This window comes from Culex pipiens, unplaced genomic scaffold (assembly GCF_016801865.2).
Source record: "Culex pipiens pallens isolate TS unplaced genomic scaffold, TS_CPP_V2 Cpp_Un0064, whole genome shotgun sequence".
Lineage (NCBI taxonomy): Eukaryota > Metazoa > Arthropoda > Insecta > Diptera > Culicidae > Culex > Culex pipiens.
This window is the reverse complement of record NW_026292881.1, coordinates 23,176-36,683: the sequence shown is the minus strand read 5'-3', so window position 1 is coordinate 36,683 and position 13,508 is coordinate 23,176. Positions and strand designations below refer to the sequence as shown.

At 35.6% G+C, this 13,508-nt stretch overlaps 1 protein-coding gene and 1 long non-coding RNA gene across 2 annotated transcripts; one reads left to right on the top strand and one right to left on the bottom strand.

The window, feature by feature from the left end:
• Window positions 1-9,585: 9,585 nt before the first annotated feature.
• LOC120430562 (uncharacterized) lies at window positions 9,586-11,189 on the top strand (the record flags this gene model as incomplete). Its single annotated transcript, XM_052711510.1, has 3 exons — window positions 9,586-10,310; window positions 10,387-10,817; window positions 10,880-11,189. Coding segments are annotated over 3 exons (1,466 nt in total), but the record flags the coding sequence as incomplete, so codon positions are not given.
• Window positions 11,190-11,454: 265 nt separating this feature from the next.
• On the bottom strand, window positions 11,455-12,824 carry LOC120430566 (uncharacterized). The gene is made up of 3 exons (XR_005607669.2): window positions 12,147-12,824; window positions 11,909-12,090; window positions 11,455-11,847 (listed from the first exon to the last, which is right to left on the bottom strand). It is a non-coding gene; the product is annotated as an uncharacterized LOC120430566 (long non-coding RNA).
• Window positions 12,825-13,508: the final 684 nt, after the last annotated feature.

Below are 13,508 nucleotides of genomic sequence, written 5' to 3'. Positions count from 1 at the left end.
CTCAAAAGTGATGAAAATGCATATGGGACATTTATGCGATCATGGGCAGTATAGGACTCAACAACATCAACATTTCTTCAGAACATTGTATACACTAGCGTGCCCAGCTGATCGAGGAAGGTGGGGCAATAATATGATCGTTTTGAAAATAACGTCATTTATGGACACCCTCTGACCAAAAAACAATTTCTGAGGATGGTGGGGCAGTTGCCCCATTAGGGTGTAATATCAAAATCGATTTTCCAGCACAGCATTATTTTAGTTCCTTTTGGGGTCCTAAACAACTCCCCAAAGTTTGGGAACGATTGGTTTAGTCCTCACTTTGCGTAAAGCGATTCAATTTTCCGTACAAATTTGTATGGGAAAAAACTTTTTTTTAAATTTTAATATAAATCCAAGTTTCACGCTATACTAAAAGCGGATTCATATTCGGATGCTCCGGAATGTGCTCTACAACTTTCCCGAAGAGAGTATGGTGCTAACTTGCTCCTATAAAAAGATATAGCGTGTTCAAAACTCGTCTAAAACGTGTTTTTTGATCGAAAATCACGTTTTAGACGAGTTTTGAGGACGCTGTATCTTTTTATAGGAGCAAGTTAGCACCATACTCTCTTCGGGAAAGTTGTAGAGCACATTCCAGAGCATCCGAATATGAATCCGGTTTTGATATAGCGTGAAACGTGGATTTTTTAAATATCAAAATTCAAAAAAATGATTTTTCCCATACAAATTTGTATGGAAAATTGAATTGCTTTGCGCAAAGTGAGGACTAAACCAATCGATCCCAAACTTTGGGGAGTTGTTAAGGACCCTATAAGGGTGCCTACAGAGTGGACGCTACAAGCGATGCTACAAGCGACGCGACTAATTTGACAGACCAAGCGACTAACGTCATGATTCGAAATCCGGACACTTAGTAGCATATTATTTTTGTTATAGTTGGCAAAAAATCATATAATAAGTTGGAAATGTAGAAATATCATCAGGATGTAGTATAAACAGTCAGTTTCAATAAAATGCATGCAAAATATGCCTTTTCTAACAATTTTTCATCAGAATTTTAAAATTAAAATGACTTGTTGTGCTTCGAATCCCGGACACTGATAAAGGCTGATTCGAAATCCGGACACTTTTGCTTCGAATTCCGGACACTCGATTTTACTTATGAATCGCACAAATTTGGACTGAAATGTTAGTGAATGGCATTCTTTGGGTCTCAAATAAGCTGTTAACATCAAAACAATCGATAGTTTACATAAAAATTTGCTAGAATTTGAGGAAATGAAAACCATAAATTTTTGCTTTGCCTTCCCGGTGCTTCTAACACCTATAAAATATTTCAAGTGAAATGTTTCGCATTTTTGGTAAACTTATAATTTTATTGTATTTAATTGTTTTGGAATTAACTACAGCGTTCAAACAAACTTTTAATGAAAGTTGATGTTGGAATTCATCAAATAACACAGTTTTGACATTCATAATGCGAACTTATATCCGAATAATGGATAAAACAAGATGAAGTGTCCGGGTTTCGAAGCGTCCGGGAATTCGAATCATGACGTTATACGCGACAACGCGCGACTGGATTTTTGCCCCAGAGTGGCCGCGACTAGAAGCGACTCCAAGCAACGCGACTGAAAGAAGCAATTTCGATTCAAACATAATATCTTTTGATGTTAAATGCAGTATTCGTTGTGCTCTAGTTCCAGAAATGGTTCTCCGAAATAATTTGGTGGCCACTGGCCACTCCAGCACCGATACTGGATGTCCCCCGGGGAACCACCGAAGAGGCCAATATCTGATCAGAGCAAAACCTGTCATTATTGGAATCTTTTTTTTTTTTTCATTTTGGAAGGACATCTCAGACATGGACAACCTAAATAATTAAATAGCCACTGGCCACTTTGGAACCGGTTCTGAATGTCCCCCAGGGAACCACTGATATGACCAGTATCTGATCAGAGCAAAACCTGTCAAAATTGGTATTGAAATTCTTTATTTTAGAAGAACATCTCAGAAAAAAAATGTTTGGAAGAACATTCTGAAATTAGAAATTCAAAAATACAAATACAGAGCAAATGTTCGCTAACTGAAACGAATTCGAATTAAAAAGCACTCAAACGTTATAACCAGTTGTCAAACTGGCTTCGACATTTCAACCCCATTGTTCGACGATATCCGAGCACGTTGTTTTGCTTTTTAATTATCCGCACAATCCGTACTATCCGGATATTTGTAACAAAACATAATAGTTTTGGAGATTTTGCCTAATATTTTTTACTTTAATAATTATCTGGGGTGGATATGGTAGAGCACCCAGAAATCGCCATGCTCCAGTATTCACCCACTTACAGAGTTTAAACTAACTTATACCATTTTTGGATAGAATGTAGGTACTTATTTATTGATTTCCAACACTTATCAAACCTGAACTAATTTATTTATTTATGAAACTGGTAGAGGGGTAATTTATGAAACTTGTTTTATGCAAAAATGGATATTTTATATCGAATTAACACAGCGTTGCTCAGTGGGTCAAAGTATCTCGAAAAGATTTTACAGACTTTTAAAATTTTATTTACTCCACTTAAAGTTTTTGCTTTGAAGGCACAGTCTACCTTATTTTTTAATATATTTTTTTTAATTTTTAAATTTATAAATAAAAAAAATTAAAAAAATATTAAAAGAGGAGCAAAATAATCAAAACTTTAAAATTTTCAAAAAATTATAGGTTAAGAACATAAAATTAAAATTTTTAATCAATGATAAAAGAATTAAAAAAACAAAGAAATTATAATTTAAAAAAAAATTAAACTTTTAAAAATCAATATATTAAAAAAAATTAAGTACATTCAAATAATAAGAAATCTCAACGTTTCGTACTCCGTAGTTAATTTAATAATTTAAGAATTTAAGAATTTAAGAATTTAAGAATTTAAGAATTTAAGAATTTAAGAATTTAAGAATTTAAGAATTTAAGAATTTAAGAATTTAAGAATTTAAGAATTTAAGAATTTAAGAATTTAAGAATTTAAGAATTTAAGAATTTAAGAATTTAAGAATTTAAGAATTTAAGAATTTAAGAATTTAAGAATTTAAGAATTTAAGAATTTAAGAATTTAAGAATTTAAGAATTTAAGAATTTAAGAATTTAAGAATTTAAGAATTTAAGAATTTAAGAATTTAAGAATTTAAGAATTTAAGAATTTAAGAATTTAAGAATTTAAGAATTTAAGAATTTAAGAATTTAAGAATTTAAGAATTTAAGAATTTAAGAATTTAAGAATTTAAGAATTTAAGAATTTAAGAATTTAAGAATTTAAGAATTTAAGAATTTAAGAATTTAAGAATTTAAGAATTAAGAATTTAAGAATTTAAGAATTTAAGAATTTAAGAATTTAAGAATTTAAGAATTTAAGAATTTAAGAATTTAAGAATTTAAGAATTTAAGAATTTAAGAATTTAAGAATTTAAGAATTTAAGAATTTAAGAATTTAAGAATTTAAGAATTTAAGAATTTAAGAATTTAAGAATTTAAGAATTTAAGAATTTAAGAATTTAAGAATTTAAGAATTTAAGAATTTAAGAATTTAAGAATTTAAGAATTTAAGAATTTAAGAATTTAAGAATTTAAGAATTTAAGAATTTAAGAATTTAAGAATTTAAGAATTTAAGAATTTAAGAATTTAAGAATTTAAGAATTTAAGAATTTAAGAATTTAAGAATTTAAGAATTTAAGAATTTAAGAATTTAAGAATTTAAGAATTTAAGAATTTAAGAATTTAAGAATTTAAGAATTTAAGAATTTAAGAATTTAAGAATTTAAGAATTTAAGAATTTAAGAATTTAAGAATTTAAGAATTTAAGAATTTAAGAATTTAAGAATTTAAGAATTTAAGAATTTAAGAATTTAAGAATTTAAGAATTTAAGAATTTAAGAATTTAAGAATTTAAGAATTTAAGAATTTAAGAATTTAAGAATTTAAGAATTTAAGAATTTAAGAATTTAAGAATTTAAGAATTTAAGAATTTAAGAATTTAAGAATTTAAGAATTTAAGAATTTAAGAATTTAAGAATTTAAGAATTTAAGAATTTAAGAATTTAAGAATTTAAGAATTTAAGAATTTAAGAATTTAAGAATTTAAGAATTTAAGAATTTAAGAATTTAAGAATTTAAGAATTTAAGAATTTAAGAATTTAAGAATTTAAGAATTTAAGAATTTAAGAATTTAAGAATTTAAGAATTTAAGAATTTAAGAATTTAAGAATTTAAGAATTTAAGAATTTAAGAATTTAAGAATTTAAGAATTTAAGAATTTAAGAATTTAAGAATTTAAGAATTTAAGAATTTAAGAATTTAAGAATTTAAGAATTTAAGAATTTAAGAATTTAAGAATTTAAGAATTTAAGAATTTAAGAATTTAAGAATTTAAGAATTTAAGAATTTAAGAATTTAAGAATTTAAGAATTTAAGAATTTAAGAATTTAAGAATTTAAGAATTTAAGAATTTAAGAATTTAAGAATTTAAGAATTTAAGAATTTAAGAATTTAAGAATTTAAGAATTTAAGAATTTAAGAATTTAAGAATTTAAGAATTTAAGAATTTAAGAATTTAAGAATTTAAGAATTTAAGAATTTAAGAATTTAAGAATTTAAGAATTTAAGAATTTAAGAATTTAAGAATTTAAGAATTTAAGAATTTAAGAATTTAAGAATTTAAGAATTTAAGAATTTAAGAATTTAAGAATTTAAGAATTTAAGAATTTAAGAATTTAAGAATTTAAGAATTTAAGAATTTAAGAATTTAAGAATTTAAGAATTTAAGAATTTAAGAATTTAAGAATTTAAGAATTTAAGAATTTAAGAATTTAAGAATTTAAGAATTTAAGAATTTAAGAATTTAAGAATTTAAGAATTTAAGAATTTAAGAATTTAAGAATTTAAGAATTTAAGAATTTAAGAATTTAAGAATTTAAGAATTTAAGAATTTAAGAATTTAAGAATTTAAGAATTTAAGAATTTAAGAATTTAAGAATTTAAGAATTTAAGAATTTAAGAATTTAAGAATTTAAGAATTTAAGAATTTAAGAATTTAAGAATTTAAGAATTTAAGAATTTAAGAATTTAAGAATTTAAGAATTTAAGAATTTAAGAATTTAAGAATTTAAGAATTTAAGAATTTAAGAATTTAAGAATTTAAGAATTTAAGAATTTAAGAATTTAAGAATTTAAGAATTTAAGAATTTAAGAATTTAAGAATTTAAGAATTTAAGAATTTAAGAATTTAAGAATTTAAGAATTTAAGAATTTAAGAATTTAAGAATTTAAGAATTTAAGAATTTAAGAATTTAAGAATTTAAGAATTTAAGAATTTAAGAACGTGTACGCACGAGAGCAAGCAGCAGTGAAGTGCTCAGTGCTCTATCGTTTTTTCGGATTTTTTCGCCGCATTCGATTGTGATTACCCGCGAGTTTGCTTCTCCAGCATGCCAAAGGCCGGCCGTGGCCGTGGCAGTTCGAGTGCGGCCTCGAAAAACCCGCGAAGTTCGTCTACCGGCCGTGTGCAAAAAGGTAAACAAACCAACGCCGTGTCGACCGCCATCGCGCAGGGGAGCGTGAGCGCAGAAGGCATCGACAAAAAGTTACTACATCCCGGATATGTTCCGAGATCACCAGTGCGAACCCGTTCCGGTACTTCCGGTGCCACAACCAGTGGCACATCAACATCCGCCAATATCCCCATCAGGAACGAGTTCCAGATGCTGAGCGACGACGAAGAAAACAACAACAACAACACCGACGGTAGCAGCACTACCGACGACGACGACGACGATCGTCGTGCACGGAAAAAAGTGTCGACGTCAAAACAGAACAATTCTCCAACGGAACGAAGACCACCTCCAATTTTTGTTTTGGACACGTTGGCGGACGATGTTGACGAGTTGCTGGAAGGCCTCGGATATTGTCTAAAAATCGGCAAGTCGTCAGTGCAAGTGATCACACTGACCAAAAAGAATTTCGACCTGGTGCTTGAAGAATTGAAGCGTAGCAACTTCAACTTCTACACATTCAACCCCGAGAAGCCCCCTGTCAAGGTCGTCTTGCAGGGTTACCAAGACCGTCCAGTTTCCGACCTGAAGAAGCACCTTTCGGACGCCGGAATAAAACCGCGGGAGATAAAAGTGCTCTCGCGCAAAACAACGGTAACAGGTACACACACACTGTACCTGTTGTACTTCGACCGCGGCACCGTCAAGATCCAAGACCTGCGGCGGACTAAGACGTTGGACGGTTTTTGGGTAAACTGGCGGTTTTACGCCAAGAACCCGACGGACGTAGCGCAATGCCACCGTTGCCAGAAATTCGGCCACGGCTCGCGGAACTGCAACCTCCGGCCCCGCTGCGTGAAGTGCGGTGAGTCACACCTCTCAGAGGCGTGCGCACTGCCACGAAAGGCGGACTTGGGGGACAATGCAGAACAAACCAAGCCGCGCGTAAAGTGCGCGAACTGTGACGGCAACCATACCGGCAATTACCGCGGCTGCGTCGCGCGTAAGGCCTACCTCGAGGAGCAGGAAAAGAGGAAGAAGAAAGCAGCAGCGTCTCACTCTCCTCAGCGAAGTACGAGCGCAGCCGTTCCTGGAGCTGGACAGCGTACGGTTCCAGCGGAAAACTCAGCGTTCCCTCCTGGTTGGGGGCGTTCGTTCGCCAGCGTGGTCGCTGCCGGTAGCGGTGATGCGACCCAGCAAGGAGTCACCGGGGAAGATCTCTTCACCCTGCCGGAGTTCTTTGCTCTCGCAGGGGAGATGATGACGCGGTTTCGGAGCTGCCGGAATAAGGCGGAACAATTCCTGGCCCTTGGGGAGCTGATGATCAAGCACATCTATAATTGATATTTTTTCTGTGATCTAGTGTTAAGCTTTCTCTTTATCTATCCTTTCCCCATTGCACTTTCTGTAAGTTTTTTGAAAACTTTTTCTTACTCTTGCCTTCTCTTTAATATTTATAAGTAATAATACTTTCGTTTGAATTACGATGTAACACACAGCTGAAAGGAACTCCAAAACTCTGTTATGTACCTAAATGAACTCATTGTAACTTGATTATTCACAAATAAACCGAATTGAATTGAATTGAAGAATTTAAGAATTTAAGAATTTAAGAATTTAAGAATTTAAGAATTTAAGAATTTAAGAATTTAAGAATTTAAGAATTTAAGAATTTAAGAATTTAAGAATTTAAGAATTTAAGAATTTAAGAATTTAAGAATTTAAGAATTTAAGAATTTAAGAATTTAAGAATTTAAGAATTTCAAATGTTTAGATTTTTAAAATTTCAGGTTTTAAAATTCTATAGAATTTTAGAATGATGATCTCGATGATGATCTGTTTTCCTTGAAAATTAGTGACGGCTTCACCTGAATTGCTTACTACATTACCATATTAGTCCTACATTTTTACCAATGAATCAAGATTTTGCATTGTGTCCAATGTCCATACAAAATTGTTTTCAAAATACAAATTCAAAAGACGCTTACTGAAAAGTGTTCTGATCGATACGATTTCTTTGACAAAGTTATGCAGTCCAGCCTCGATTATCCGAAGGTTTCTATGGGACTTTGGGGTTCTATGTGGACTTCCGATAATCGTATCAAATTTTTGTTTTGTTTTTTTTTTGTATTTTGTTACTTTGAACAAATTCAAGTTCTGCAACTCCATTTTTTTTAAATTCAAATGGTTGATTGTCATCCAAGTACATTTTCCTTATGAACGCCATGGACCATTTCCGAGATGTCCTTCCAAAATGAAGAATTTCGATACCAATATTGACAGTTTTGCCCTGATCAGATATTGGCCACTTCGGTGGTTCCCCGGAGGACATTTAGAACCAGTTCCGGAGTGGCCAGTGGCCACCAAATTATTTTGGTGGACCATTTCTGAGATGTCCTTCCAAAATGAAGAATTTCGATACCAATATTGACTGGTTTTGCTTTGATCAGATATTGGCAACTTCGGTGGTTTCCCGGAGGACATTCAGAACCGGTTCCGGAGTGGCCAGTGGCCACCAAATTATTTCGGTGGACCCATTCTGAGATGCCCTTCCAATATGAAGAATTTTGATACCAACATTGACTAGTTTTCTTCTGATCAGATATTGGCCACATCGGTGGTTCCCCGGAGGACATTTAGTACCGGTTCCGGAGTGGCCAGTGGCCACCAAATTATTTTGGTGGACCATTTCTGAGATGTCCTTCCAAAATGAAGAATTTCGATACCAATATTGACTGGTTTTGCTTTGATCAGATATTGGCCACTTCGGTGGTTTTCCGGAGGACATTTAGAACCGGTTCCGGAGTGGCCACCAAATTATTTTGGTGGACCATTTTTGAGATGTCCTTCCAAAATGAAGAATTTCGATACCAATATTGACTGGTTTTGCTTTGATCAGATATTGGCCACTTCGGTGGTTTCCCGGAGGACATTCAGAACCGGTTCCGGAGTGGCCAGTGGCCACCAAATTATTTCGGTGGACCCATTCTGAGATGCCCTTCCAATATGAAGAATTTCGATACCAATATTGACTGGTTTTGCTCTTATCAGATATTGGCCACTTCGGTGGTTTCCCGGAGGACATTCAGAACCGGTTCCGAAGTGGCCAGTGGCCACCAAATTATTTCGGTGGACCCATTCTGAGATGCCCTTCTAATATGAAGAATTTTGATACCAACATTGACTAGTTTTCTTCTGATCAGATATTGGCCACATCGGTGGTTCCCCGGAGGACATTTAGAACCGGTTCCGGAGTGGCCACCAAATTATTTTGGTGGACCTTTTTTGAGATGTCCTTCCAAAATGAAGAATTTCGATATCAATATTGACTGGTTTTGCTCTTATCAGATATTGGCCACTTCGGTGGTTCCCCGGAGGACATTCAGAACCGGTTCCGGAGTGGCCAGTGGCCACCAAATTATTTCGGTGGACCCATTCTGAGATGCCCTTCCAATATGAAGAATTTTGATACCAACATTGACTAGTTTTCTTCTGATCAGATATTGGCCACATCGGTGGTTCCCCGGAGGACATTTAGAACCGGTTCCGGAGTGGCCACCAAATTATTTTGGTGGACCTTTTTTGAGATGTCCTTCCAAAATGAAGAATTTCGATATCAATATTGACTGATTTTGCTCTTATCAGATATTGGCCACTTCGGTGGTACCCCGGATGACATTCAGAACCGGTTCCGGAGTGGCCAGTGGCCACCAAATTATTTCGGTGGACCCATTCTGAGATGCCCTTCCAATATGAAGAATTTTGATTTTTTTATTTTTGATTTTTTATTTACAATTTAAAATTCATTTCGAACAATTTTGCAATTTTTTAATTAAATGTACATTATTTATTGCATTAAACAATTCTGCTGCCCATTTTATTTGTAATTTGAATAGCGAAAAGCTGAACAAAACATCAGAATCAATTTAAATCGCTTGATTTGCAAGCGACTGACCTCGGTTTGCACAGGTCGGTCGCGCGACCAATTTGACAGTTGCTTGTTCGTTGCTTGCGCTCTTGCCTTGTCGGGGAAGCTGAGAACTTCGAGTCGTCGGAAGAGTCGTTCTCGTCGTTGTGGAAAGCCCTTGAACAGGAGTTCGAGAACCGGCGCTGGCTGGTAGACAACCATCTTGCGGAACTGTTCCAGATCAAGCGGTTGGAGTTCGAGTCGGCGAACGATCTGCATCAGCTGCTGAACGTCGTCCAAAGGAACCTTCGTGGCTTGTCCTCTTTGAAGCTTAACCTCGAACCCCTTTCCGAAGCAATGCTAGTCCACGTTGTCGCTTCCCGTCTCGATGGTGACACGCACAAGGCTTTCGAGTCCCACGTGGTCGGCCAGAGTTCTGTGAAGTGGAGTGAAATGGTTGACTTTCTGTTGAATCGCTGTCGCATTTTGGAGAACCTGGAGCAAGAACGCAAGCAAACCCGTGTCCACCCGAAGCCAGTCGGAGCCAGGCTGCAACCGAAGGTGTTGGTGAGCGCCACCCGTGATGAGGAGAAGAGGAATTTCGGTTGTTTCAACTGCACAGGTAGCCATTACATCAACGAGTGTCGCAGCTTCCTCGCTCTGCCTGTGAAGCAGCGGTTCCAGAGGGTCAAGGATTTGAAATTGTGCATCAACTGCTTCTCCAATCGCCACAATGTCGCCAATTGCAAGAGTGGTACCTGCAAGTCTTGTGGCCAACGTCACAACACGCTTCTCCATTTCGACCCCAAGATGCCAGGTGAAGGAACGTCGTCGCAGTCTAGTGTATCGTCGGTTCGCCCTAGAGCAATCCACAACAAGCCTGAGCAAGATCGAGATCGCGTCGGTCTGTGTGTCCTGACTTCTCCAGACGCTACTCGTGAACAACCCGCGCCCGGACCTTGTCGACCCCGCTCTAGATTCGAAGAAGACGTTCGGACCAGTGGCGTCAGAGGATCGATCAGTTGAACCAAAGTCGTCCCCCAAGAAGGTTCAGTTGATCTCGACGAGCGGACAAGCACTGCTGCACACTGCGATCGTGTACGTTCAAGGATCAAACGGGGAAGTCCAAGAGTGTCGTGCGGTCCTGGACTCGTGTGCAATGACTTCGTTCATGACGACTGCGTGTGCTCAACGTCTGCGACTCAAAACGTTCCCTGCTAGTGTCTCGATTGTCGGATTCGGTGGAGCAGGCCATGGAATCACCGAAGCAGCTGTCGCTCACGTTTTCTCGAAACCGTCTGTTATCGAACACCAAGAAGTCGTTGTTGAGTTTCTCGTCGCTCCGTGCATCGTTAACCGGTTGCCTTTGCGCTCGTTCGACATCTCAAGCTGGATCATACCGGAGTGGATTGACCTCGCAGACCCTTCAACCAACCGGAGAAGATCGACATCCTGTTTGGCATCGTCGAGTGGGATAAGATGATGTTGAGCCAGACCTACAAGCTCGGCGACGAGTTGCCTACGCTGCGACGAACGATCTTCGGATGGGTCGCAGGAGGTCCGGTGAACGAGGAGGTCAACTATCCTACACTGCAAGCTCTGCCGGTAACGAACGAACAGCTGGACGAACAACTGACCAAGTTCTGGGAAGTCGAAAGCTACAGCACGGAACGCTTCCTTTCCCCCGAAGAACAAGCTGCTGAGGATCATTTTGTGACCACCCACTGTTGAGACGAAAAAGGTCGTTACGTCGTCGCCTTGCCGTTCAAGGAGGAAGAGGTCAAGCTCGGAGACTCGGCACACATTGCTCATCGTCGTTTTTTGATGCTGAAAGCAAAGCTGACCAAGGACCAGAAGCTGTACGACGACTACAGGAAGTTCATGCAAGAGTAAATCGACCTGAGACACATGGAAAGAGTTGGCACTTTCCTAAGGGTTATTCACTTCGAGCACGGATAGAAATCCTGTCCGCGAAATCGACAACATTGTTGTCGATTCGTTCTAAAATTCGTTTCAGAATGTTTTCGACCAGTCGTCCGGTAACATTTGCAACGATATCGATAAAAAATGTTGTCGATTTCGGCAACATAACTATCTTGGTCTGAATGCGCCGAAATGTATGCAATTTGCAAAGTATCGATATAGCGTCGATATTTTGCTTTTCAAATTGACCGTTATAGCTCAAAACAATTTCGGAATGGTAAATAATATCAGAAAACAGTTTATTCGCAAAAAAATACTTTTATTTTCGTTTTTGAACCTACAATTAATTCACACTAAGATGTAGGAGTAATGTGGATTACAATCTTGGTTAATTTCGTCCCTAATGTATTTGCGCAGCGTAAGCAGGTGGTTCGTGGTCATGATGAACGTGCATCAGGCATCAGAGCTGGTTGGATTGGGAGAGAGATTAGAGATTGTGCAAAAGAATTTGAGCTTGTGGATCTTACCCGCTGCCGTTAGGATCAGCACTTAGAGCCAATCAGTTGACGTACATCCGGCGCGGCCGGACGTCGGGCGCAGCTTCAACTCAAAGAATTACGGTCGGTCAGACTTGAGCAAAAGGCGGGCGCCTTGACAATCGGCAGGTGGGAAGTTTCTCCTTGGCGTCACTGTTTAGTTTGATTCTGACCTGTGGAAAGAGATGATTAGTTTGATGAAACTTGAACACATCTGAAGACTACTTACTTTTAGCAGACCAATTTCACAGAGCCAGATTGGGACACACGTCGGGGCATGAAAAGTCCGTTAAGGTAAAATCCCAGTAGCTTTTCCTTGCCACCAAGAGTTTCCAGCGGGACGTTGATCATGGCTTGTTTCTTCCTATTCGTCAAACGTGATATCCATATCTGGTCCAGATGAGGCTCGATCAGTTGTATACGATCCAGCTGTTCCCGTTCCCGTTTCTTCGTTTTGTTCTTGAGCGTCAGGATCGTCCTCGGTAGGATGACGCGCAGGAGTATTCTGCCAAACCACCTTTTCCTTCGACGTTTTGTACTAAAATTTAAAATGGAAAACACTTAGGCTGGATATCATCTAAAGATTTTGAAATCAACTCTTCCTGCTGCACATCGGAGTTAAATTTCCTTCTTCGAGATGATCCGGTCTTAGTTTAATGCCGACGACGACGTCGCAATCGGCCAAAAACATAGAAGCGGTCTCTGGACAACGGCAACGGATTATGGTCATCGAATTTGACCACATCGAATGGCACGAGCTGGACATCAACAAACAATTCTCACGATCTCCCAGCATCGGCTGCATAAAATTTGAACCTGTAAAAAAATTGAAAAAAATCATTAAATCTAAGACTTTAAAAATTTAAAAATTAAATAAATCCGAAAATCTTAAAATATAAGGACCATAAAAAAATAAATTTAAATTTAAAATTTTAAAATTCTAAAATTCTAAAATTCTAAAATTCTAAAATTTAAGATTCTAAAATTCTAAAATTCTACAATTCTAAAATTCTAAAATTCTAAAATTCTAAAATTCTAAAATTCTAAAATTCTAAAATTCTAAAATTCTAAAATTCTAAAATTCTAAAATTCTAAAATTCTAAAATTCTAAAATTCTAAAATTCTAAAATTCTAAAATTCTAAAATTCTAAAATTCTAAAATTCTAAAATTCTAAAATTCTAAAATTCTAAAATTCTAAAATTCTAAAATTCTAAAATTCTAAAATTCTAAAATTCTAAAATTCTAAAATTCTAAAATTCTAAAATTCTAAAATTCTAAAATTCTAAAATTCTAAAATTCTTAAATTCTAAAATTCTAAAATTCTAAAATTCTAAAATTCTAAAATTCTAAAATTCTAAAATTCTAAAATTCTAAAATTCTAAAATTCTAAAATTCTAAAATTCTAAAATTCTAAAATTCTAAAATTCTAAAATTCTAAAATTCTAAAATTCTAAAATTCTAAAATTCTAAAATTCTAAAATTCTAAAATTCTAAAATTCTAAAATTCTAAAATTCTAAAATTCTAAAATTCTAAAATTCTAAAATTCTAAAATTCTAAAATTCTAAAATTCTAAAATTCTAAAATTCTAA